This window comes from Coregonus clupeaformis, chromosome 12 (genome assembly GCF_020615455.1).
Source record: "Coregonus clupeaformis isolate EN_2021a chromosome 12, ASM2061545v1, whole genome shotgun sequence".
NCBI lineage: Eukaryota > Metazoa > Chordata > Actinopteri > Salmoniformes > Salmonidae > Coregonus > Coregonus clupeaformis.
Window position 1 is genome coordinate 47,020,650 of NC_059203.1, and position 27,899 is coordinate 47,048,548.

Here is a 27,899-nt window from a genome sequence, read left to right on the forward strand (position 1 = left end):
AAAAAATTGTAAAAATAAAGAAAAACCCTTGAATGACTAGGTGTATCCAAACTTTTGACTGGTAGTGTATGTGTCAGTTTATAGAGACAGAAGGATCTAAACTGTCATATCAACATACATTATTCCATTTGTCAGGAGAAATGTACCTCATGTATTTGTTTTGTCGAGTTGTATCCAAAGTCACACTATAGTTGGGTAGACTACCAGTTTAAAGTGATCCATTGCTTTGATCTAGAGGTGACTGTGTGGGAATATGGGAGATGTACTGTATAACCCATTCTGGGTTAGTCTGTCTGTAGTACAGGACAGTAGGCTACTGTTGCCAGGCTGGATTCAGTCAATGGGAGGAAATTGCTTCTCATTAGAGAACACTTTTGATTCCTAGTGAGCGGGAAAACTGAGACCACACAAGAAACCTCAACAAGTAGGCTAAAAGTTAACACAATAAGACAAACTAAAATATTTTCACAACACAAAATCTGTTTTATTTGGATGTAAAGGCAATATTTGACAACAAACATACAATAAAATAGAATAATCTAAAAAGAAACCAAATTAACTAATTTACATTTTTCCATAAAGTGCCTTGATAAAATTCAATGTAATTCAATTCCATTAAACTGAACACTGATGTTTATTTTTGTATATAATGACACCCCTATTTTGATCTGAATTGCAGCTTGGTCTATGGTTACATACAGGGGTTAAAGGTGCTACACATATGTTTTGTATTTATATTTTTGCATTGTAATTTCAGAAAATGTCCATAATATAGCTGCAGTAATAGTGGAATGATCGTGTTTCACAGTATTACTAACCTGCCAGTGTTGTGATTCACTTATTGATTTCTCCCACCAGGCATCTGTGTCAAAATGGGAAAGCTGTTTTGACTTTGTGGCTGGGCTATCTAGTGGAAGTTGGGTCAAGTGGCCAATGTAGAAAGTCTGCTAAATTCTAGGTGTAGCACAATTAAATTGGGAATTCAGAGGCCCTGGAGCCCTATTTGGAGGGGTTAGGCTAAGGTTTGAGCCAGGGTTGAACATAAGGCTAGGGTTGGGTTATGCCAAGATTAGGCTGATACTAGGGTTAGGGTTGAACTGGGGTGTAGGCATGAAGCTAGGGTTAAGTTAGGGCTATGGTTAGGCTTAGTACTTTTATCCTACTGTCTATCCTACTCTATCCTGACCACTAGATCTATGTTTATTTTTTATCTAATGACCCCCCTATCTTGATCAGAGTTTCAGCTTGGTCTTTTGTTGCATATCTGTTGTGCATTATACGTGCGCCCTCTAGTGTTTCTGCTGTTATGGAGAAGGGTTGAGACAAAGTTCACTATCTCTGTTACTGTCATTCAGTTACATTCACCGTATTATTTCGATACAAAAGAAGATTATTTCCTAATTAAGTAGTAGGTCTGTGTATAAAAAAAATATTCAACTAACATGAGGAATATTAAAGCCTATGATTGGGAGAGTTGGCTACAAAAACGTACATATTCTAAACAGATTTATAGGACACGGTGGCGTGGGTCAATTTATTTTTTCCTCGGTGTTTCATATTCTGTAGCCAGAAAATAGAAGCGAAGGGTGCGCTGGTATCCCGGTGCGCGTTCACGACTCCGAGAAAACCCACCCAGTCAAAAATAACGGTAGCCTATGATGGGAAGGGAGTGAGACCATCTGCGCACTGATCCGTGGCATACTAAAAACAGACGACAGAAAAATAACTACAATCATGACACTTAAAATTAACAATAAAATAGAATATATAAATTGATCATGTTTTGAAATAAGGTTTATAAAGAGAAAGGAGTCAGAGAATAGCTTATAAAAAAACGTATCCTTGTTTGGAAATTGTGCTGGCTTGGGAGTCGTCGTCCATGCGTCTCACTGGGTGAGGGTTTCTACAGTAGGTCTGCTAACGCCTTTTGTATTCAGCCATGTCCGATCTAAAAACCCGTGGACTGCTCAATGCCTTATTACGCGATGCGTGGCTCTGGAATGCAATGCAACATTGTTGCGTCGCATAACGATAATGTGTTCCACTTTAGAAAGCGAGTTTGTTCCAGCCATTTTTTTTGCAGAAGCAAATCACTTTTATGTTTCGCATCGCTTATTTGGTGGGATTAAACGCCTAAATAATAGTCATCTTCCAGTTGTTTCGAGTTGTCTCGCCTATCATGGAATATATGGAGCAGAGTGAGGTAAGTCCCTCTTTCTTTCATAGTTTTACAATTTGATGTTGACGACTTTATACTAGCCGATTTGCAACTGTTGATCAACATTTACCATTCAACTTTTCTGACAACCCGTCAAAAGAAGTTTACAGTGAGTGCAGTATCTAGGCTACAACCCCTCCATGACAGTGACAGACTTTCTCTGGCAAAACTAGAATGATGACTATAATCAACTGTCATTTACCGCAGACTTGATTTACCATGATTTACCTTGGGCATTTTTCTCATAGTGAATTATAAATGTAAGATTCCTTTCCAAAAACAACTCTTAAAATAGTTGGGAAGGTCTGGATAAAATATGGGGGGCATTTAAACAGCTGCACATTTCAGGCAAACCTCTCTTGACTATCCCAACTGCAGTTGACGCCAATAAGCAACAGTTGTTTCCCAAGGTCATGTGGATCCAAAGTCTCAACAGTATGGGGCATAGTTCTCCACAGAGAACAGAAGGAAGGGAAAGGAGATACCTAGTCAGAGGCACAACTGAATGCAGTCAACCTAAATGTGTCTTCTGCATTTAACCCAACCCCGCTGAGAAAGTCTACTGTATGTTTTGTAAAATTAGTTTGTCATACTGAACAGTACAGTGCATGAGATGTGGATGAAACATTAATAAGTTATGTGTCAGAGATACAATCCATGCCTCCTCATCAAAGTGCCATTGACAGGCTTCATATTAAAACTTTTATAAGTAAGAAACTGCCTGGCAAGGCAGGTGATCTGACAAGTTCAGCATTTTTTCCTTCAATTAAATCAAATTAGTCTCAGAGAGTGCACTAATCTTTCTCAACACAGGGTTATGTTACCTAAAAGTTACCTTGATACCTTGAGACACTGATGATAAGTGTGTCTCAGGTCTCTCAGGTGTAAACCATTGCCCAGTACCCAGAGCAGATCCCAATCCTGTCAGAGCAGAAGGATGTTCTTCTAGCCTAGGAGGATGTGGTCTCCCAGAGTTTCACTTTGTTTTTTCCTTGTCTTTGACCATCTTCATAGTAGAGTAGAGTAGAGATATATTATCCCCGAGCAGCAATTTGCTTTATAGCTGATAGTCAATCAATACAAATACAAATACAAATACAAGAAACAGCATTGAGACATTCCATTCAATAGAAGGTGCCTATCAGTATCTGATCTCTGTGGTCTGTCCCTGTCTCTTTGTCATGTTAACCCCAGGAGGAGCAGAAGGAACTGGGGTATGTGGTCCTCTGTCTGCAGGAGAAGGGCATGGCCCCCGGGGCCTCAGTGAAGGAGCAGCTGGGTTTCCTATGGAGGCTGTTCGAGCACAGCGAGGGACGCCTCGTCGCCGTGACCCATGACCTGGACAGCCTACGAGCACGCCACTCTGCTGAAATGGCCGAGGTGAGCCATCGCCTAGAGTTTTGTCTGTGATATGATGCTACACTGTACTTTACAGGCTGCACATACATTCATCTCAATAATGTTTCTCTGATTGGCCCCATGGTACCATGTGGTGTGGCCGTGTGGTGGGTACAGGAACTCACTCTTCTGGTTTCAGCCAAAGCTCAGGGCCTGAGCTGATGATATGTGTCTATCTCATGTGTCTATCTCAGGTGCAGAGGTACCTGGAGCACATCCGTAGCCTATCAGAGAAGAGGGATGCCCTGGCCCAGGAGTATGAGCAGGAGAATGAGGTCCTCAGGGCCCAGCTGCAACGCGTGACACTCCAGCAAGGTGGGACCTGATGTACTGTAGAACCCAGATAAGATGTAAAAAATGTAACCCTATGGAAACAAAACCTTTGCAACGAGGAACAAAAAATCTGATATTGTTAAATGTCTTTTTTTGGAATGTGTATACAGTGGGGGAAAAAAGTATTTAGTCAGCCACCAATTGTGCAAGTTCTCCCACTTAAAAAGATGAGAGAGGCCTGTAATTTTCATCATAGGTACACGTCAACTATGACAGACAAAATGAGGAAAGAATATCCTGAAAATCACATTGTAGGATTTTTTATGAATTTATTTGCAAATTATGGTGGAAAATAAGTATTTGGTCAATATCAAAAGTTTCTCAATACTTTGTTATATACCCTTTGTTGGCAATGACACAGGTCAAACATTTTCTGTAAGTCTTCACAAGGTTTTCACACACTGTTGCTGGTATTTTGGCCCATTCCTCCATGCAGATCTCCTCTAGAGCAGTGATGTTTTGGGGCTGTCGCTAGGCAAGACACACTTTCAACTCCCTCCAAAGATTTTCTATGGGGTTGAGATCTGGAGACTGGCTAGGCCACTCCAGGACCTTGAAATGCTCATTGTCATGCTGAAAGACCCAGCCACGTTTCATCTTCAATGCCCTTGCTGATGGAAGGTTTTCACTCAAAATCTCACGATACATGGCCCCATTCATTCTTTCCTTTACACGGATCAGTCGTCCTGGTCCCTTTGCAGAAAAACAGCCCCAAAGCATGATGTTTCCACCCCCATGCTTCACAGTAGGTATGGTGTTCTTTGGATGCAACTCAGCATTCTTTGTCCTCCAAACACGACGAGTTGAGTTTTTACCAAAAAGTTCTATTTTGGTTTCATCTGACCATATGACATTCTCCCAATCCTCTTCTGGATCATCCAAATGCACTCTAGCAAACTTCAGACTGGCCTGGACATGTACTGGCTTAAGCAGGGGGGACACGTCTGGCACTGCAGGATTTGAGTCCCTGGCGGCGTAGTGTGTTACTGATGGTAGGCTTTGTTACTTTGGTCCCAGCTCTCTGCAGTTCATTCACTAGGTCCCCCCGTGTGGTTCTGGGATTTTTGCTCACCGTTCTTGTGATCATTTTGACCCCACGGGGTGAGATCTTGCGTGGAGCCCCAGATCGAGGGAGATTATCAGTGGTCTTGTATGTCTTCCATTTCCTAATAATTGCTCCCACAGTTGATTTCTTCAAACCAAGCTGCTTACCTATTGCAGATTCAATCTTCCCAGCCTGGTGCAGGTCTACAATTTTGTTTCTGGTGTCCTTTGACAGCTCTTTGGTCTTGGCCATAGTGGAGTTTGGAGTGTGACTGTTTGAGGTTGTGGACAGGTGTCTTTTATACTGATAACAAGTTCAAACAGGTGCCATTAATACAGGTAACGAGTGGAGGACAGAGGAGCCTCTTAAAGAAGTTGTTACAGGTCTGTGAGAGCCAGAAATCTTGCTTGTTTGTAGGTGACCAAATACTTATTTTCCACCATAATTTGCAAATAAATTCATTAAAAATCCTACAATGTGATTTTCTGGATTTTTTTCTCTCAATTTGTCTGTCATAGTTGACATGTACCTATGATGAAAATTACAGGCCTCTCTCATCTTTTTAAGTGGGAGAACTTGCACAATTGGTGGCTGATTAAATACTTTTTTTCCCCACTGTACCTCATCAAGTGTAATTACTGAACGATCATGACATCACACTTCTCTCTTTCAATTATACTTTCTAGTTTTTGATTTCATACATATTTTCCTTACTTTTTATAATGATTCATGAAGTCTATAAAACTACAATCTAAACACACATATGGTTCTTCGTCTGTAGGATTTAAATGTGTATCCCATTCCCTATCATATGTGTCATTAGTGTCCTTATCAATGTGTAATAGTCCCCTTTAAGTGAAGTGTAGTAGGTATTGTAATAAGTCATTGTTACACTGTACTTACACTTGATTCTCTTCCTTACTGTGTGTGTGTGTGCAGACGCCCAGATGAATGAGGTGGCTGAGATGTTGTACCAGGAGGGCCTGGCAGAAGTGATCCCCAGCACCCCCAGTGAACAGGTGGCCTACCTGCTAGTGGAGAGGGCCTCCCTGCTGGAGAGACCTGATGACCCCCAGGCCCCGCAGGCCCCCGATGCCCAGGCAGGCACCCCCTCTGCCAGTCATCAGGAGACTCAGTCCCAGACTCAGGGCCCCAAAGAGAGCATGGACCAGGTGAGACCAACTCGCTGTCTCATGCTTTTTCTCAGTCCAAGATTATACTGAGTTTAGAAAGAAGAATTAGGGCTAACCAAAGTACTTTAGAAGTCACATTTCTTTCTTGTTCATTCCATTCCAGTGGTTTAGTAACTGTCACAAATGTTACATGGAGATATATAGTTACATGGAAATACTATAGTTGGTTCATGTTGTTATAGTGAATTCGCTAAATCAGGGTGTTACAGACACAGATGACATGCTGCAGCTCCACTGGTAAGACCATGGAGAGAGAAGATGATCCAGACCCCTGTCTGTGACTAAACTGTTCATTCATTCCACTGTCTTTCCACAAGGGGGCATGTGGCCAGAGCCCATGGAAGAGGCTCTTTGGACTCCGCAAGGCAGCTCAGCGCAAACAGGCTTTGACTTTTGCCTCAGTATGTCCATTTAGATAATACTGCATCCCCATCAACACTTAGCCAAGCCTGAATAAGATGCTCTATTTTATGTTGAAACTCTTTAGCATGGTGTGGGGACCCCTGTGCATGCCCTCTAATTTCTGTGTTTGCTGCATCTCTTTCTTTCATCCTGTTCTCTTTGCAGGTTGACGTTTATTGGGATGAGTCTTGTCCTGGAGGCAGAACTGAGCGATTTCTGCTAGATGGGCCAGCTGCAAAGTCAAAATGTGGTTAAGGTTAGGGTTAATGATTTTATGACTTTGTGGCTGTGCCAGCTAGTGACCACTCCGAAGAGCTGCCTCAAGAACAGGTTTCATGACAAAAAACGCAACCTCTTTCTAGTTAACATTGTTCCATGTTTCTGGGTGTCTGGATGTAATGGGTATATTCTGGGAGTCTGCACCCCTCAGTGTCAATGGTATCCTGTCGAAACGAAATGCATGTACTGCACGTGTGATTTCCTGACCAATAAAAAATATATAATATTTCTGTTTATTCTGTTTTAACCCCCTTTAACTTTCTCAGCTTGAGGAACAGCTAATGCCTCACAACAATGATCTTTCAAATGACTCCACCTTTTCCTGCAGAGAATGATTAGTCAAATCAATGGTACTCCTGTAGACAGAGATAATAGATTCCTCTCCATGATCAGTGGTGTGGTCTGCTCTCTTCCTCTCCCCAGGTTGAGCTCAGGCCGGTGTCAGGGCTCAGTGTGGAGCGGGAGTGGGCCCGTCTAGAGAGAGACCTGGAGGAGGCGTCACGCCGCCTGGCCATGGCCCACAGAGAGATCCGACGTCTGACCGATGAGCTGGAGTCAGCCCGCATGACCCAGAGTGCCTATGGTGAGACCAGATTTCACACAGCCCTTTTCTCTGCTAAGTGAGGGTTACTGTTGTATTAATGTGTGCATGTTTTGTGTGCCAGTGTTGTCATTGGTCTGTGTGTATCAGTTGTGTGTTATGTATTTCTCCGATGTCAGTCTTGAATAAGTGTGTGTGTGCTTTACCCAGAGCCAGAGCTGCAGGGAGCCCAGGAGGAGGTAGAGCAGCTCAGACAGGAAGTAGAAAAGCTCAAGAAATGTGGTAAGAAGTTATTTCCTTTCCTTTTTGGATTACCGGAAAACATAATCCTTTGTGGAGTATTTTCAGAGAAGAGCCTTTCAGAATGTCAAAGGAACTGCACAATATCTCTTTAGGCTTTTCCAGAAGTATGACTGACTAACTGTAACTGATGTGGAGACAGTGACGCCCACAGTTTGGAGGGTAAAATGTCCCTTTGTCCCTCCCGTAGACGTGGTGGAGTTGCGTAAGGCCAAGGAGCTGAATGATCGTCTGGACCAGGAGATCAGAGCCCTCAGGACCAGGGTGCGCACCATGGACGCAGAGAGAAAGGCCCTCCTAGAGATGGTAATATGCCATTCCTGGATTCAGTTATCCCCCCCCCTTCTTAAATTGTCATAAAGAAATTGACAATAGACAAGATGCAGTCATTTTGGCTACACTGTATGAGGGGGGTGAAGGTAACGATAGTTACTGTATGTAATGTGGACATGCTGTTGTTCCTAAGGTGGAGAAAATGAAGGACTCTGGCAATGCGACTAAGATCCACCCAGAAGCACTGCAGCATAACTTGGCTAAGGTACAACCAAACACAGTATGGAGATGAGACCCCATCAAACTACAACAAATCAGCTATTGATATCACCATCTTTATAGAAATATCTGTTGCTTCAAAATAATTGAAGTGTCACTTAATTGCCTGTCCTGTGTTGTGTGTGTCAGGGAGAAGGGATGGCCGCCCCTCAGATGCACACTGTCTCTCTCCAGACAGATCTAGTGCTCCTGGACCAGGACAAGACCCATGAAAGGTCCCACCTTAACTTTGTCTCTAGAACTTAGCCCAAAACCAAACCCAGTATATGCCTCAGATTTGTGTTGGTTGATAGTAGATGTTATTCCAGTTAATTCATTTGAGTGAAAGAGGAAAGGAAAGTGGAATTTGTTGTGATGTCAGATGGTCTTTGTCTCTCTTTCATGCAGATACCTCCAGCAGTCCGAAATCACGGACAAACTAAATGATGTGCAGCATCAACTGCAGGGGCTGCAGGAGAAATACGATGAGCTGATGAATGTTACAAAGAAGGCAGAGGAGGACGAGGAGTATGAGGAGCTGAAGAAGCAGAGAGAAGAGGAGGAGAAGGTTCTGGAGCTGCTGATGGATAAGACCGAGGAGGTGGAAGAGGAGTATGAGGATCTGAAGACTAAGAAAGAGGAGGTAGAAGAGGAGTATGAGGATCTGAAGACTAAGAAAGAGGAGGTGGAAGAGGAGTATGAGGATCTGAAGACTAAGAAAGAGGAGGTAGAAGAGGAGTATGAGGATCTGAAGACTAAGAAAGAGGAGGTGGAAGAGGAGTATGAGAATCTGAAGACTAAGAAAGAGGAGGTGGAAGAGGAGTATGAGAATCTGAAGACTAAGAAAGAGGAGGTGGAAGAGGAGTATGAGGATCTGAAGACTAAGAAAGGGGAGGTGGAGAGGGTGTATGAGGATCTGAAGATTAAGATGGATGAGGAGAAGAAGGAATATGAACATCTGGAGAATATGAGGGAGGAGCTGGAGTTGAAGCTGGATGAAGCTCTGGGCCGGAGCAAGCAGCAGCAGCACAGTAGCCAGGCGGTGGAACTGCAGCTTAAGGTGAGGATGACTCCTGTACGTCTGATGGTGTAGTGTTATTCTGTGGCCACTAGGAGGGGCTACATAATTAGTGTGAATGGGTTAGTTAGGACCAATAATGTGTTTAAGGTTAGGACCTAGCCTATTGTCAATGCCAATATTTATCTGATTTGTTAAGTTTGATAGAATAGTAACATAATATAGATTTATCTCACAACAAATTGCTTAAATACACCTTATATTTAATCTTAAAAATCATCTTAAAATGTTAATCCTCTTTCCTGACTACCTTTCCTTTACGTTGAAGAGACGTCTTTTAGACATCCTTTCCAGAGGTTGATATCGCGTGTATTTCAGGTGCTGAATGAAGGGTTAGAAGGCGTCTTTTCAAGATGTCGAAAATAAGTCTTATACGGACGTCAAAAAGACAGTAAATGCTTAGTGAAATCCAGATCCTGTTTTAAGCTAACATTCCACTGCCTATAATCCTTGTCATGCCAAAATCAAGGAGTGGAAAGAAGTGGAAAGATAGCAGAAACAGACTGGTACCCAGGCTAAAGAGATATTGTCTAAATAGGGAAATCTCAGTTAATCCATGATTTGATTAGAAAACAACCTGTCTTTTGGGGGGTATCTTGACACTTTATTGAGACGGTTATGAAATTACAGAAGGGGAGACAGGTACGTGGCAGGTACGTGGGAGAAACAGTTTGAAGGGTTGGAGTGGGGAATTAAACCCCAGTCTATGGGCAGAGGAGTGCATGGGCGCGTTCCTCTGCCTAGGCGTTGCTGACGCATGCCAGATCTTACAATGCCTGGATAGGTATTTTACTTAACAGCTAACCACATATGTTATAGCAATCTGGTGCCCGATGCCAGTCGATGATGTGGCACCCAACCATTGGTTGATGCATGCAACATCTGAGCAGGGGAACGCAACCTACACTACCATTCAAAGGTTTGGGGTCACTTAGAAATGTCATTTTTTTTCGAAAGAAAATCAATTTTTTTGTCCATTAAAATAATATCAAATTGATCAGAAATACAGTGTAGACATTGTTAATGTTGTAAATGGCTATTGTAGCTGGAAACGGCTGATTTTTAATGGAATATCTACATAGGCATACAGAGGCCCATTATCAGCAACCATCAGTCCTGTGTTCCAATGGCACGTTGTGTTTGCTAATCCAAGTTTATCATTTTAAAAAGGCAAATTGATCATTAGAAAACCTTTTGCAATTATGTTAGCACAGCTGAAAACTGTTGTTCTGATTAAAGAGGCAATAAAACCGGCCTTCTTGAGACTTGTTGAGTATCTGGAGCATCAGCAATTGTGGGTTGGATTACAGGCTCAAACAAATAACTTTCTTCTGAAACTCGTCAGTCTATTCTTGTTCTGAGAAATGAAGGCGAGAAATCGCTGTTTACTAGTCCCTTCACAGAACAGCGCAAACTGTCTCTAACCAGAACAGAAAGAAGAGTGGGAGGCCCCGGTGCACAACTGAGCAAGAGGACAAATACATTAGAGTGTCTAGTTTGAGAAACAGACGCCTCACAGGTCCTCAACTGGCAGCTTCATTAAATAGTACCCGCAAAACACCAGTCTCAACGTCAACAGTGAAGAGGCGACTCCGGGATGTTGTAATACGGTGTGCATTTTATTTGAATTTTCTCGACAGACTCACTATAATATATAGAGAGAACGGGTTCAGAATAGTAGGGATCAATGAAAGAAAGCTATCAAAATATCTCAGTTTCAGCACCAATTGGTAAAATAATCTGATCTTGTAGATTATCTAGTGTTAGAAACTTATTTAGGAATCTACCTACTTCATTAAAAAAACGGTTTGGAGAGCCTTTATGCACTAAATATATTGTTGAATAAAAAATACAGTGGTTTGATTAATCCTGAAAGTGGCCATTCAGTTGTTCAATTCATTTAATACTGGAAGGGGAGAAACGTGTAACAGTAGGGATTGACCAGCAGTCCTATAAATCGACTTTAATCCTCACTGATCATGGAACTGATATGACAACAGTCCAGTCATCGTAAACCATGTGCCAGGCTCCAGGTTTAAACTGCCAGGCTTGGTCTGCGTTCCATGATGATTCCATGAAGTGGGCTACATGTCCCAAGTTATTGAACAACTTGTAATATGTTAAATATTATCCATAATTGCTAGTGAGCAATAGGGCTGAAATCGAAACATTCTAGAGCGCACAAAGGTTAAATTTGGCCCAACTGTCACTCTGCACGGATTTGGCTTGTCATCTCATTTGGCTTGCGTCTCCAAGATTTATCCCTGCAAGTTATAAGGCCATTCAATTTAAATTCTGTAGGCACATCATTTCATATATTTCACTGTGGGAAAGGGGTACACATAGCCTACCTGTCATGTTGATATGCTTCAGTTTGCTGCTATATGACTAGTTTCACATTTGTCTCCAACGATCATAAGGTAAAATACATCTAAAACAATTGTAATTTATATTTACAATCCCCTTATCCAAACGGATTACTCATTTACCTAGCTCTTATCATTAGCTCTCATCAATTAGTAAATTACGGTGCATGGAGAATGGTGTTATTTCTATAATGGAATAAAAAAAATTAGATGTTTTTCCATTTGGAACTGACCAGTTGCTCGACCTTATTCATCGTTTGCCTCACGCATAAAGGTGGTGGAATTATGAGGTCAGAATATGCGTAGAGAGAAAATTACATAAAAGGGAAGGAAGTTCAATTTACACGCTCGTAACTCGGGTCTGAATTCCCCCCCTAGTAAAACAACTTAGAAAAGCTAACCTATCTTTCCATCATGGTCCAATGTAACTTCATAGACTCACTGTACAGTACATTGCTTGATTACTTATAAATAGGGCATTTATAAGGGGAGTTTTGCTGCATTTGCTGCTCCAGGTGCTCCAAGTACTCAGGAGTAGGTTGCAAAGGGAAGGTATATTACTGGAAACTTTCTAAGTTTACCAGTAATCTACCAGAATTTTGGTAACTTTCAAGGTTTTGGGGAATTTTAACAGATTACATCTAGTGGCCCTTTTTGGGTACTTCAGATTATCACAGGTGTCTGTAATTATCTCTGGTCCTCTGTGTGGCCTTATCACATGTGAAATATATAAAATAATCAAATAAGATGATTTTAAAATAAAATAAAATTGAAAGAAAGCTGTAAAACATTATCCTAAATACAAACGATCAACTTAGTGAATACCACTGGTGTCTAATAGGAGGGTTTCAGCATGAAATATCCTTTTTTTTTTTTACACACTTTTATTTATTTTACTATGTCAATAGGTCTACTATGTTAATAGTTGGAAGAGATGCAGAGTTAATTGAAAAATAATGCCATTGTTGATTATATGCTTTTTTCGTTAATTAGGCTATTTTCTCTTTAACCATATGGTCTATCCACTATTGTGAAGTGGACAGAGATATCAAACAGAGATGTCATGGACAATATGGACAGAGATATCAAAAATGAATACTATATATAAATACATTTAAAAGTTATTCAAGTGTAAATGACCAAAATTACCATAGATTACCAGTTAATTACCAAAATGACAGAAGATTCCGGTAAATTTGGTAGGTAGCTTAGTGGGTAAGAGTGTTGTGCCAGTAACCGAAAGGTTGCTGGTTCTAATCCCAGAGCCGACTAGGTGAAAAATCTGTCGATGTGCCCTTAAGCAAGGCACTTAACCCTAATTGCTCCTGTAAGTCGCTCTGGATAAGAGCGTCTGCTAAATGACTAAAATGTGAAAATTAACGGTAGCTTTACAACCCTACTCAGGAGTGATTCCTTACGAAAACAGGACAAAATAATACCATGATTTTTGTAATTTATACTCCATTTAATCCATAGAATGGTCCTTTGGAGGAAGGATTGTTGACATATATTTGACATTTATATCTTAAAGCATAATTAATTGAAGTTGGAATATTTCCATGATGTTTAATCTGTAGATGTTACCAAGCAGAAATTGGTGTCATATAAAGCTTTATCACTTGCTCTGTAATCTGAGTAGTATTTTGATTTCAATAACAATTTGCTTGCATTAGTTTATGAATATTGAAAAAACGAAATCATAATATACTCTACGGGCATATCAAAGTTCCAGAGTGGGATTTCTGCTACTTTTAGAGTTATGATCCAATTTGTAAGCATTACCAACAGAGTGAATGTGAACATTTATTCAAAATGGTTGCTCTCTGCTGGTGATTTGCAGGATGTGCAATGATACAAGTAAAAGGAGGGCTGTAATTGGTTACATTGCCTACTATGCCAATTTCTCTGTATAAAATGGGCCAAAACGTTAAAACTAGCAGAGATCCCACTCTGGAACTTTGATATGCCCGTAGAGTTTATTATGTTCTACAATATATAGGAAAATTATCCAAACCAAACATTTAGGTTTTTCAATATTCATGTTTATATTTTTCAATATTCATAAATTCATGTAAGATATTTTGTGGAAACCAAAATACTACTCATATTACAAAGCAAGCGGTAAAGATTCATATGACACCAATTTTTGCTAGCTAGCACCTACAGATGAAACATTATAGAGTCTTAAAGGATGCCTTGGTAAGGCCAAAATCTAATAAATATGCCAACTTTGATTATTTCTCGAATATGCTTTTAGATACAAATGTCAAATATATGTCAACAAATAAAGGACCATTCTATGGATTACATTTGGAAAACAAATCATGGTTTCTCTGTTTGTACAGTGGCTTGTGAAAGTATTCACCCCCCTTGGCATTTCACCTATTTTGTTGCCTTACAACCTGGAATTAAAATGGATTTTTGGGGGGTTTGTATCATTTGATTTACACAACATGCCTACCACTTTGAAGATGCAAAATATTTTTTATAGTGAAACAAACAAGAAATAATACAAAAAAACAGAACATTTGAGCGTGCATGACTATTCACCCCCCCAAAGTCAATACTTTGTAGAGCCACCTTTTGCAGCAATTACAGCTGCAAGTCTCTTGGGGTATGTCTCTATAAGCTTGGCACATCTAGCCACTGGGAATTTTGCCCATTCTTCAAGGCAAAACTGCTCCAGCTCCTTCAAGTTGGATGGTTCCTCTGGTGTACAGCAATCTTTAAGTCATACCACATATTCTCAATTGGATTGAGGTCTGGGCTTTGACTAGGCCATTCCAAGACATTGAAATGTTTCCCCTTAAACCACTCAAGTGTTGCTTTAGCAGTATGCTTAGGGTCATTGTCCTGCTGGAAGGTGAACCCAGTCTCAAATCTCTGGAAGACTGAAACAGGTTTCCCTCAAGAATTTCCCTGTATTTAGCGGCATCCATCATTCCTTCAATTCTGACCAGTTTCCCGATTAAAAACATCCCGACAGCATGAAGCTGCCACCACCATGTTTCACTGTGGGGATGGTGTTCTCGGGGTGATGAGAGGTGTTGGGTTTGCCAGACATAGCGTTTTCCTTGAGTACCTTCTTCCATATGTTTGGGGAGTCTCCCACATGCCTTTTGGCGAACACCAAACGTGTTTGCTTATTTTTTTCTTTAAGCAATTGTTTTTTTCTGGCCACTCTTCCGTAAAGCCCAGCTCTGTGGAGTGTACGGCTTAAAGTGGTCCTATGGACAGATACTCCAATCTCCGCTGTGGAGCTTTGCAGCTCCTTCAGGGTTATCTTTGGTCTCTTTGTTGCCTCTCTGATTAATGCCCTCCTTGCCTGGTCCGTGAGTTTTGGTGAGCGGCCCTCTCTTGGCAGGTTTATTGTGGTGCCATATTCTTTCAATTTTTTAATAATGGATTTAATGGTGCTCCGTGGGATGTTCAAAGTTTCAGATATTTTTTTATAACCCAACCCTGATCTGTACATCTCCACAACTTTGTCCCTGACCTGTTTGGAGAGCTCCTTGGTCTTCATGGTGCAGCTTGCTTGGTGGTGCCCGTTGCTTAGTGGTGTTGCAGACTCTGGGGCCTTTCAGAACAGGTGTATATATACTGAGACACTTAGATTGCACACAGGTGGACTTTATTTAACTAATTATGTGACTTCTGAAGGTAATTGGTTGCACCAGATCTTATTTAGGGGCTTCATAGCAAAGGGGGTGAATACATAGGCACGCACCACTTTTCCGTTATTTATTTTTTAGAATTTATTTTTAAGTTATTTTTTTCATTTCACTTCACCAATTTGGACTATTTTGTGTATGTCCATTACATGAAATCCAAATAAAAATCCATTTAAATTACAGGTTGTAATGTAACAAAATAGGAAAAACGCCAAGTGGGATGAATATTTTTGCAAGGCACTGTAAATTAAATGTACTGGTTGTGTGTGTGGTTGTGGTGGTGTTCAGGTGTGTGCTGAGTTGAAGCAGGACCAGGCTAAGGTCAGCCATCTGGAGCAGAGGGCTCTGCAGCAGGAGAGCAGGGAGCTGAGGGAGGGGCTGGCCCAGAGCAGCCAGAAAGCCCACAGTTGCAGCCATCTGCAGGAGAAGTTGAGCGCTGAGAGGGCCAAGCTCAAAGCCATGGAGGCAGAGGTGAGACACCATGCAGGAGTGCAGTGTCATTCATAGTCTTCAGCCTATAGTCTCAAGCCAGGGGTGGCCAATCCATATCCGCAGAGGGCCGGTGAAATTTGTTCCAATCAACTTTGTTCCAGTTCATTAAACACATTTAAATTCCATGCAGTTAGTTGAGTCAGTTGCATTACTGTGGATAAGATTGGCACCCATAGTTGAAGTCGGAAGTTTACATACACCTTAGCCAAATACATTTAAACTCAGTTTTTCACAATTTCTGACATTTAATCCTAGTAAAGAATTCCCTGTCTTAGGTCAGTTAGGATCACCACTTTATTTTAAGAATGTGAAATGTCAGAATAATAGTAGAGAGAATTATTTATTTTAGCTTTTATTTATTTCATCACATTCCCAGTGGATCAGAAGTTTACACACACTCAATTAGTATTTGGTAGCATTGCCTTTAAAATGTTTAACTTGGGTCAAACGTTTCGGGTAGCCTTCCACAAGCTTCCCACAATAAGTTGGGTGAATTCTGGTCCATTATTCCTGACAGAGCTGGTGTAACTGAGTCAGGTTTGTAGGCCTCCTTGCTCGCACACGCTTTTTCAGTTCTGCCCACATATTTTCTATAGGATTGATGTCAGGGCTTTGTGATGGCCACTCCAATACCTTGACTTTGTTGTCCTTAAGCCATTTTGCCGCAACTTTGGAAGTATGCTTGGGGTCATTGTCCATTTGGAAGACCCATTTGCAACCAAGCTTTAACTTCCTGACTGATGTCTTGAGATGTTGCTTCAATATATCCACATAATGTTCCTTCCTCATGATGCCATCTATTTTGTGAAGTGCACCAGTCCCTCCTGCAGCAAAGCACCCCCACAGCATGATGCTGCCACCCCGGTGCTTCACAGTTGGGATGGTCTTCTTCGGCTTGCAAGCCACCCCCTTTTCGTCCAAACATAACGATGGTCATTATGGCCAAAAAGTTATAATAATAATATTAATAATAATAATAATAAGCCATTTAGCATACGCTTTTATCCAAAGCGACTTACAGTCATGTGCGCATACATGTTTACGTATGGGTGGTCCCGGGGATCGAACCCACTACCCTGGCGTTACAAGCGCCATGCTCTACCAATTGAGCTACAGAGGACCACGTATAAATAGATCAATTGTGCCTTTTTGATGGAAATATTGAGGTGGGATTTTGGAGATCAGGTCATAATTTACGCGCGCTCTCTGCAAATAAGGCGGGCCAGCTGGATGTCCTAGGGCACTGATGGTCACCCTCTTTGCGTGGATGGCACACAGTTTGGTGTCCTCGAACAGACCGACCAGGTAAGCCTCGCTAGCCTCCTGCAGGGCCATCACGGCGGAGCTCTGGAAGCGCAGGTCAGTCTTGAAGAACTGGGCGATTTTTCTCCCCAGGCGCTGGAAGGGCACATTGCGGATGAGCAGCTCAGTGGAGCTTTGGTAACGACGGATCTCTCTGAGACACGGTGCCGGGCCTGTAACGGGGAGGCGCTCCTGCGCGCAGCCTTGGCGGCGAGCTGCATCCTGTAGGCTTTGCCACGAGTGGATTTGCGAGCGGTTTGCTTGGTTCTGGCCATGGCGCTAGCTTCCTTCTTAGACAGTCGGAGTATAGCCTCGAAATGCCCATGTGAAATGTATAAAGCCGGCAGTGGCATCTGCTGATTGGACACCATCTCCCCACCACCCCGATTGGCCCGTTGCGGAGCTGTCGGCTATCAGAAGGGATGCTTTGCTTATTTTTTTTATGACCGCGTGCCCAAAACAGTACACTGCGCGCCCAAAACAATACACTGCGCGCCCAAAACAACACACTGCACGCCCAAAACAATACACTTTGCGTGCGCCCGCAATAATACACTGCGCGCCCAAAACAATAGTACACTGCCGGCCTTTACGCGCAATAATAGTCGCCAAAGTCAAGAGTGAAATCTTCTGTTCTAATCTAATGCCAGCCTGCTATGGCAAACGATGCCAATAGTCCACTGCGTGCATTAGGACACTGCCGTGCAATAATAGTCGCCAAAGTCAAGAGTGAAATCTTTTGTTCTAATCACCACATGTTCAATAATGGCATTTTACCCCTTTATTCAGATCACAACCTCTCACTTTCAGTTATTTGAAATGAAATCATCTCTCAAATATCACTATATCTAAAACAAGCCATAGAAAGTTGGTTGCAATTTCAATTTAATCATCCAGAAACGACAGAACAAACTCAAATACACTAATAGGAAAAAATATATATATATTTATTGATATTGTATGTTGTATAGCCTTACTTGTTGGTATCTCAGACGACCAGAACCTTAATAATAATCACCATACTTACTTTACATAGCATGGACATATAGTAGGCTACTGACACTCACTCCTATGGAATGGGTATGGGGACTGGACACGCCGGGACCCAGACCCTACTGTTGTCGATCACACATATTAATGTCGCGTTCAGGGTGCTATCAGAGTTATCGGAAATACCTAGTTCCGACTGGGAAGTTTCACTTGAATGACCCTCCAAGTAGGAATTACAAGTGAGAAATAGTGAAAATGTTGTTGCCAATCTCATTGGTCTAAGAATTGTTCCGACCTCAAAACCACTTGAACACAATCATGTCAGAGCTACAACTTCCCATTTTCCACGAGAACGTGAAGTTGGCATAATACAGCACTGAAGTGCTAGTCGGTACTAGGAAACTGACATTTCTGACCTGCCAACTGGCCGAACGCGTTACAATAGCCCAAGCACATAACATGACTGACACAACCATAACAATCACAATGGAAAGGCCTTGGAAGTGCCACAAGTGAAAGCCGACATATTTCATTATTTTACATTAACCTCTTTAACATGTACCAAATGAATTATGAAGAAAATTGTGTAATTTAGTTATATTTTTGTTTCATCAGACCAGAGGACATTTCTCCAAAAAGTACGATATTTGTCCCCATGTGCAGTTGCAAACCGTAGTCTGGCTATTTAATGGCGGTTTTGGAGCAGTGGCTGCTTCCTTGCTGAGCGGCCTTTCAGGTTATGTCGATATAGGACTCGTTTTACTGTGGATATAGATACTTTTGTACCTGTTTCCTCCAGCATCTTCACAAGGTCCTTTGCTGTTGTTCTGGGATTGATTTGCACTTTTCGCACCAAAGTACGTTCATCTCTAGGAGACAGAACGCGTCTCCTTCCTGAGCGGTATGATGGCTGCGTGGTCCCATGGTGTTTATACTTGCGTACTATTGTTTGTACAGATGAACGTGGTACCTTCAGGCATTTGGAAATTGCTCCCAAGGATGAACCAGACTTGTGGAGGTCTACAATTTTTTTCTGAGGTCTTGGCTGATTTCTTTTGATTTTCCCATGATGTCAAGCAAAAAGGCACTGAGTTTGAAGGTAGACCTTGAAATACATCCACAGGTACACCTCCAATTGACTCAAATAATGTCTATTAGCCTATCAGAAGCTTCTAAAGCCATGACATCATTTTCTGGAATTTTCCAAGCTGTTTAAAGGCACAGTCAACTTAGTGTATGTAAACTTCTGACCCACTGGAATTGTGATACAGTGAATTATAAGTAAAATAATCTGTCTGTAAACAATTGTTGGAAAAATTACTTGTGTCATGCACAAAGTAATGTCCTAACCGACTTGCCAAAACTATAGTTTGTTAACAAGAAATTTGCAGAGTGGTTGAAAAACAAGTTTTAATGACTACAACCTAAGTGTATGTAAACCTCCGACTTCAACTGTATATATCTGTAGTTCTGAGCTCTCTGACCAAGCAAAACAGAATAATAATACTTTCCACACAACATAAGGTAAATTACCTCTTCCCTCCACTGCCTCTTTGACCCAGATGCAGGGTCTGCAGCAGCAGCTGAAGAGCACAGAGCACCAGCTGAACGTGGAAAGAAACCGCAACACAGAGTCTGGCCAGCAAGAGGAGGAGGCAAGGTACACGACCATTAGGACTCAGGACAACCAGCTCCACAGGTACCTTCTCCTACTAAAGGCCCCTCTGCTGCTTCAGTTAAATTTTTTAAACCAGCAACCAGCTGTGTGATGGTCGGTTATGGTCTTGTAGCGGTTAGCTTGTGCAGTTGTAGATCTGTGGTCCTGGTCTAACAGTGTGTGTGGTTCATTCAGGAGGCTGTGGGAGCAGAGGGAGGAGGAGCTGCAGGAGGAGGTGCGTTCCCTGCGAGAGGTGGAGGCTTCCCTGAACCGCACTAACTCAGAGCTGAGCCGCCGGTTTAAAGGCCTGCAGACACAGCTAGATGTCCTACAGAGTCAGACAAGCACAGCCAGGCAGGAGGTGAGTGTCTTGGCACCCTATGACTGTGGGGCGTGGCAATCTCTCTTAATTCCAAGAGGAAGCTGTCAAATTACTAATATAAAGTGCGGTCTGAAATTGTTGACACCTTTGATAAAGATGAGCAATAATGATTGTATAAAATAAATAATTCAAATGCTGAGCTATATTGTATGCCAAAAAAAGAGGAAATTATATTATTTTAAACTAATAGAATTGCTGAGAGGAAGAGATTTTGTTAATAGTAATAAAACATGTTCTCCCAAAAGGTAGAGGTCAAAATTATTGACACCCCTAAAGATTCTTATAAAGTAGTCAAAAGTTGTGTATTTGGTCCCATATTCCTAGCACGCAATGACTACATCAAGCTTGTGACTCTACAAACTTGTTGGACGCATTTGCAGTTTTGGTTTGAGATTATTTTGTGCCCAATCGAAATGAATGGTAAATAATGTATTGTATCATTTTGGAGTCACTTTTATTCTAAATAAGAATATGTTTCTAAACACTTCTACATTAATGTGGATGCTACCATGATTACAAATAATAATGAGTGAGAAAGTGATAGCGGGTCAAAGGTCATACCCCCAAGACATACTAACCTCCCCTGTTATTGTTCATGGTGAGAGGTTCTCATATAAAACTAGCATACTAGTATTAGTATTAGTATAAAATATAATAATTTCCAAAACAATTTTAGCATACAACATAGCTCAGTATTTGAATTATTTATTTTATACCGTCATTATTGCTCATCTTTATCAAGGCTGTCAATAATTTCAGACCCCACTGTATCGGTGTTTCAGTCAGAATGTCATGGTATTGGAACCAATGTAAACTGAGACCCTCATCTAGCCTATGTAGATGTTGATATTTTCTTTCTGTCTGCCTGCCTGTCCGACTGACCACAGATTCCTGCTGATTATGTCAACCTGAAGGAATGCCTGGAGGCAAGGCAGGAGGATTGTGAGAAACTGACAGAGGAGCTCATGGAAGTCCTCACGTGCCTGGATTTACAGAAAAGGTAAAGAGCCTAGAGAACATTCACAAAGCAAAACCAGGGACTTAGCCTAGCTACTGTGGTCACACGTTCACTCTCTTCTGGTGCTCAACAATGCTGTGTGGTTTGGTTTCCTCTGCTCCCACAGCAAGAACGCAGAGAAGCGATCTCAGCACAAAGCCAAAATGCGGCGAGCCAAACAGATTTTTTTGAAGGAGACAGGATGTCGTGATGAGAAGATTCAAAGCCTTGAGAGAGACCTGGCTCTCGCCTTAACCTCATCAGCCAGGGTAAGAGGTCAGACCCACCAGCGAGATTGTCAGCCTTCACATAGGGGTCAGCTCCCTTGCCTGGCACAACAATAGGTACCACCTGCTGTGTGCCTGACAACTCTGAGCCAATCAGAGAGCATAAACCTCAGCGAGCGAGGAGGGCACTTTTCCTGGACAGCCACTTTCATGTTCAAAACAGTCAAAATGGATCTTAACTAAAATAAAACATCTGCAACTAATTTTGACGTTGTTTTTTTTGCAAGTCTTGCATCTAGCTAAGGGAGTTTTGTGCTTGAAGGATATACGTTATTTTGCTTAAGTTTGACAATATACAGTAATTAGCTAAGCCAATCACACTTCACATGAAACAAATTGGAACGCTTCCTCCAAAAGCTAGCTATCTAGCCACTGTAGGTAGCAACCGAATGGGGTTTATATACATCATTGGTAGTAACAAATCAGAATGAATTAGGGCTGCATTGATTATTCATTAAAATCGACTTCAATTAGAGTTTTCATAATCGAGTACTCGTCAAGATTGAATGTTAGCTGATTTTGCGTTCTCATATTGTGTTGTTTTTGGTCTCGTCTCCCTCGCTCTTTCTGTGCTCTGCACCTTCCCCCCTAATCATATACACAAACCAAGCCCTACCACTCACAACAAGCAGTTCCAACTCTATGTGAATGCTAATTATGCTAACGCTTGCATCCGAGTGCTTATACTACGTGAGAAAAAAACTATTTTATTTATTAAATTAAGTGGGTGGGCTACATAAAGTAGATAAGCAACTCGTTCTAATTCTGAGCTCTAAATAAGCATCTTCTTATCCGGGTAGGCCACTTCATTTCAACATCTAAACAAAGTGGACAGGCTAATATGCTGTTCGAACAGATGTAGACAGACAGGAGGGTGCGTTCACTAGCTAGCTACATTAGATTCAAGTCGGCAGTGGCAAGACTTGAAATATAGATATTAGCAGGCTACTTACAATGAAGGAGGCTTGTGATTGAGAGATTATGAGACCTGTGTTCATTTTCTATAGTCTAATGATTTCACCTGCTACAAAAGCTTATTCATTATTAGTAGATGTGCATTGTTCTGGTATTTTATTTAATGAAAAGGCATTTTCATAGAAAGACAGAATTTGATTAAGATCATCGTTAGTTGCAGCCCTACAATGAATTTTGTTTTCATTAAGTAATTTAACTGCCTGTCTGCCGAATGTCAGTGCAGTACGGAGTCACAGATGAAAGGTTCCCAAAATCTTTGACCGAGTCTTAATCTAGCTAGCGAATGATGATGCCAACCGTTAGCTAGCACTGGCATAATCGTATAATGGAGAGTGAATTAAATTATTTCTTCATGATCTTCCTAGCTAGTTATCTAGTTGTGGCCATCTAGCTAAAGTATGAGCAAGGACATTATACAAATTCTAGCTAGCTAGTTAGCAACATTAGCGCAGAAAAGGTAGTTTTGGCCGTTTACAGAACATGGACATACCAACGGAAACAAAGCAAGCAACGCTACTGCCCGTTCTGGCCTGGAGTATTTTAACAAGGCTGACGGCCGATGTACTGTGCTATTTGAACACACACAAAAATGACTGCAGAGGTGCGAAGTATTGTGGTCTGTCCAAGCCCTAAATCTGGACAATGCCAATTGATGCCATTTATGCAAAACTGAACTAAGAAACTTTCTCTGTTTTCTCTAGGAGAAAGAGATAATAGTGAACATGAATGAGGAAAATGGGAAACTGCTGGCAGAGAAGAGGGATCTGCTCGGAAAACTGAATGACGTGGAGGAGAAAACAATCAACAGTGTGCTTGCTGCCACTACCACTCAATGCAGGTATTCAGAACCCCCCCCACTAACACCACTCAATACAGTACTGAACCCCACCAATACTACTAAACACAAGTACTACTAACCGCCTCTGATTTAGCACAGGAATGAAAGTACAGCTCCACCATTTAGCACAGGAATGAGACTACAGCTCCACCATTTAGCACAGGAATGAGACTACAGCTCCACCATTTAGCACAGGAATGAGACTACAGCGCCATCATTTAGCACAGCTACTGAACCTCCTGTAGTGTTGTTGAGTGTTGGATGTGGCTGTGGAGTGTCTGAGTGTGGTGTTTCATTCTCCAGTGTGGATTTCCTGGAGAAGGAAAGCAAGCACTTACAGGACACCATAGTGGAGATGTCCGGTCTGATACCTAATGGAGCAACATTGCAGCGCGCTCTAAATAATCTCCATAAAGCACGCAGCGCTAATGTACAGGTACATTGGGTGGCGTAGAAATGTGGATTGTTGTTTAAGTTGTCAAAGTATCAAACGATTTAAATTGCCCATAGTCTGTATTCTTGGAAAGCCAGTCATAATTGGACTTCATACTTAGTGGCGTTAAAGTTGCAATCTGCAGTTCAAACAATAACAAAACGGCCAACCCTGCCACTGATTTGGTAAATAGCTCAGGGATGAGGCAGGAGAAATGTAACCACTCAAATTTGTAGACAGAGCTATGGATGCAAGGTCTGACCATCCATTGTACATGTGGTTGTGTTGTTTAAAATTGTCAAAAAAATCTACAAAAAATCAATCAAAATTAAATGTTAAACATGTTTTGAGGATATACAGTGTTTGTTTCCAATTACATTGTTTATCATCAAAGGAGTAAAACAAGCTTGTTTTGGGGCATGATGGGGTTAGACAATTGAACTAAGCTCATGAGGAATTTATAAGTTGTATTCTTCAAGATTCAATAGGGCATATCATGAATTTAAAAGAAAAAAATTGATGTAGCAATCACAGATTCCCTTAAAGGGGCAATGTAGCAGATTGTTAAAGGGCAATTCCACCACTTTCCAACCTCATGTTCATTATCATCTCCAGCAAAATACCAGTGTCTACATATGTGAAAACAGCGTGTTTCTATAATCTGTAGTTAAAAAGAGAAGAAAGGTCCTAAAAATGCTTCTATGACATCACAGGGTAGGATTAAAAGTAAGAAAAACAATGATTTTCAAAACCTGCAACGAGTTTCTAGCAAAAGGGATGTTATTTTATTACTCCCCACGTCACTGCGAATCTCATAGAAATGCACAGTTTTCACATAGACACTGTTATTGTGCTGGAGATAATGAAAAGGAGATTGAAAAGTGGTGGAATTGCACTTTAAGGTTGTCAACAAACAACTCTAGTTGTGCGTTCCACATTCTCATGTTTTCATGAGCCTAGATTTACCCTGGATGCATTCTTGCTATATGGAATTTATTTTATGATTTAATCTAAGTCCTAAAACACAGCACTGCACAGAACAGAGAGTTTTTAATTGATTGTGTGTGTATGAAGATGGATAAAGTTGTGGCTGGAGAATGCTAGCTCGGGGTTCAGGATATGTTTAAAAGTGCAGGATAAGGTTAAAAGACAGGGCATGAGGTTGACTTGAAAGTGGGATTTTGCCTCACCATAACGTGACACATTTCCGTTTGTTTTTTAAATCAGGAATTGAAGAAAATGTCTCATTTTGAGAGCACACTGCTAACGTCTAGTCATCTGAAAACCAGGTAAAGAAACGTCACTGTTCTGTTTATGTTCTAATTTTGTTCCAAAACAGCCATTGTCTTGAAAGGATACCGTATCCACTTAAACAGAGCATCTTTGTTGCACTTCCCTTAAAGTAAGACAATGGGTTTTCTGTGGTCAACAGAGTTCTGCCCAGAGCATTTGACATGAGAAGCCATTTGGACAACATCTATAGGAGCAACGCCAGTCACACAGAGGAAGCCACCTCTCCAAGTTCTTCACTCACCTCTCAACTCTCTACCCTGACCATGCAGCCTGTGGAGACGGGCTATCTGAACCTGACCTCATCACCAGGGGTGTGGGACAGCAATCTGAACCTGACCTCCCCTCTGACCAGGGCAGACCACCATACCCACTCAGATGCACTGAGCTCGGACAGTGACGATGTGTGAGGACAGACAGACAGGCAGCTACAGCCAAACCTAGGACGGGAATGCTGCAATGAATAATGCCATGACAGGACTAATTGTTTTATTTTTATATTACATCTATTCTATGCATTGTGGATTAACAGTCTATTAAAGTTTATTTTGTGTCATATAACTTCTGTGATATTTTCACATTGTCAGTATTTACAGGGGCAATCAGCAGTTGCTACGTCCATTTTTGGACTTATATTAATGATATGTACCCATTGATTCTTGAAGAATAACACATACAGTACCAGTCAAAAGTTTGGACACAACTACTCATTCAAGGGTTTAAATTTATTTTATACAATTTTCTACATTGTAGAATAATAGTGAAGACATCAAAACTATGAAATAACACATATGGAATCATGTAGTAACCAGAAAACTGTTAAACAAATCAAAATATATTTGAGATTCTTCAAAGTAGCCACCCTTTGCCTTGATGACAGCTTAGCACACTCGTGGCATTCTCTCAACCAGCTTCACCTGGAATGCTTTTCCAAAAGTCTTGAGGAGTTCCCACATGCTGAGCACTTGTTGGCTGCTTTTCCTTCACTCTGAGGTTCAACTCATCCCAAACCATCTCAATTGGGTTGAGGTCGGGTGATTGTAGAGGCCAGGTCATCTGATGCAGCACTCCATCAATCCTTCTGTGTTGGGTCATTATCCTTTTGAAAAACAAATGATAGTCCCACTAAGCGCTAATTAGATGGGATGGCGTATTGCTGCAGAATGCTGTGGTAGCAATGCTGGTTAAGTGTGCCTTAAATTGTAAATAAATCACAGACAGTGTCACCAGAAAAGCACCATCACACCACCTCCTCCATGCTTCACGGTGGGAACCACACATGCGGAGATCATCCATTAATCTACTCTGCTTTTCACAAAGACACAGCAGTTGGAAAAAATCTCAAATTTGGACTCATCAGACCAAAGGACAGATTTCCACCAGTCTAATGTCCATTGCTCGCGTTTCTTGGCCCAAGCAAGTCTCTTCTTATTATTGGTGTCCTTTAGTAGTGGTTTCTTTGCAGCAATTCGACCATGAAGGCCTGATTCACGAAGTCTCCTCTGAACAGTTGATGTTGAGATGTGTCTGTTACTTGAACTCTGTGAAGCATTTATTTGTGCTGCAATCTGAGGTGCAGTTAACTCTAATGAACTTATCCTCTGCAGCAGAGGTAACTCTGGGTCTTCCTTTCCTGTGGCGGTCCTCATGAGAGCCAGTTTCATCATAGCGTTTGATGGTTTTTGCGACTGCACTTGAAGAATCTTTCAAAGTTCTTGAAATGTTCCGTATTGACTGACCTTCATGTCTTAAAGTAATGATGGACTGTCGTTTCTCTTTGCTTATTTGAGCTGTTCTTGCCATAATATGGACTTGGTCTTTTACCAAATAGAGCTACCTTGTCTCAACACAACTGATTGGCTCAAACGCATTAAGGAGGAAAGGAATTCCACAAATTAACTTTTAAGAAGGCACACCTGTTAATTGAAATGCATTCCAGGTTGAGTGTGCAAAGCTGTCATCAAGGCAAAGGGTGGCTACTTTGAAGAATCTCAAATATAAAATATATTTTGATTTGTTTAACACTTTTTTGGTTACTACATGATTCCATTTGTGTCATTTCATAGTTTTGATGTCTTCACTATTATTCTACAATGTAGAAAATAGTAACAATAAAGAAAAACCCTTGAATGAGTAGGTGTGTCCAAACTTTTGACTGGTACTGTAAATGCCTCATGAGCTTAGTTCAACTGTCGTACCCCATCAGAACCCAAAATATAAGCTTGTTTTACTACAACGTTTGTAAACAAACACTATATAGCCTCAAAACATGGTTCAAACTATAATTTTGATCAATCCTTGCATCCATAGCTCTGTCTATGCATTTGAGAGGTTAGCTTTCTCCTACCCCATCCCTCAGCTTCTTAACCAAAACGGGTGGGCAGCACGCTCTGTTATTGTTTCAACTGCTGATTGCTGCTTTAAGTTTAAACCAAGGAGAGGAATTAGTAGAACAGTATTTAGACTTAGAAAAACAGTAATAATTTGTTAAAAGGGGTGTAAATAGGATAATTTGTCAAAGAATCGAGAACATCACCGTTTTCAATCCTGCCCACACGGGACCGTTGCCTGGCACTGCTGGCAGCACCCACATCATCCCGAGCACAGCTGCACGTGTGCTGCAGTACACGCTATCCAATCGTAGCAGCAGAACCAACCTACTGTCCCCCCATTTCTTTACAGACAGCAGAACTACCAATCGTCGCCAATGTTATGTTGAAAGAACGAGACTTGTTCTTTATAAAAGTTGTTTTGGTTTTACCCCCCACCCCAACTCAAAACATCTAAACATTCCTGAGCTAACGTTAGCATCACAAACAACAGTTATTCCTTTAGGCAAGGTCAGAGATCGTATGGTGGCTCAGGATGTTTGGGATGACTCAACTACGGTGAGTAAAGTGG

The 27,899-nt window shown here is 41.4% G+C and overlaps 1 protein-coding gene across 5 annotated transcripts; it reads left to right on the forward strand.

The window, feature by feature from the left end:
- Positions 1-1,645: 1,645 nt before the first annotated feature.
- si:dkey-264d12.5 (trichohyalin) lies at positions 1,646-25,556 on the forward strand. Of its 5 annotated transcripts, none has more exons than XM_045223896.1 (21): positions 1,647-2,203; positions 3,413-3,598; positions 3,811-3,931; positions 5,934-6,166; positions 6,505-6,588; positions 7,292-7,451; positions 7,620-7,691; positions 7,900-8,015; positions 8,176-8,247; positions 8,391-8,476; positions 8,649-8,841; positions 8,884-9,300; positions 15,644-15,826; positions 19,702-19,838; positions 19,992-20,157; positions 21,066-21,178; positions 21,303-21,444; positions 23,139-23,275; positions 23,579-23,711; positions 24,936-24,997; positions 25,141-25,556. In XM_045223896.1, the coding sequence occupies exons 1-21, from the start codon at positions 2,180-2,182 to the stop codon at positions 25,406-25,408; spliced, it is 3,105 nt and encodes a 1,034-aa protein (XP_045079831.1). In that variant the 5' UTR covers positions 1,647-2,179; the 3' UTR covers positions 25,409-25,556. The 5 variants fall into 5 exon arrangements, 4 of the variants coding, with proteins under 4 accessions (XP_045079831.1, XP_045079833.1, XP_045079830.1 ...); XM_045223898.1 differs by having other exon boundaries at positions 8,926-9,300; XM_045223895.1 differs by having other exon boundaries at positions 8,649-9,300.
- The last annotated feature ends 2,343 nt before the right edge of the window (positions 25,557-27,899 follow it).

Coding starts and splice junctions, on each gene's coding strand:
- si:dkey-264d12.5 (XM_045223895.1), top strand. CDS start 2,180: ATGGAATATATGGAGCAGAGTGAG. Junction 7,452..7,619: donor CATGACCCAGAGTGCCTATG/GTGAGACCAGAT, acceptor TGCTTTACCCAG/AGCCAGAGCTGCAGGGAGCC. Junction 24,998..25,140: donor TCTAGTCATCTGAAAACCAG/GTAAAGAAACGT, acceptor TGTGGTCAACAG/AGTTCTGCCCAGAGCATTTG.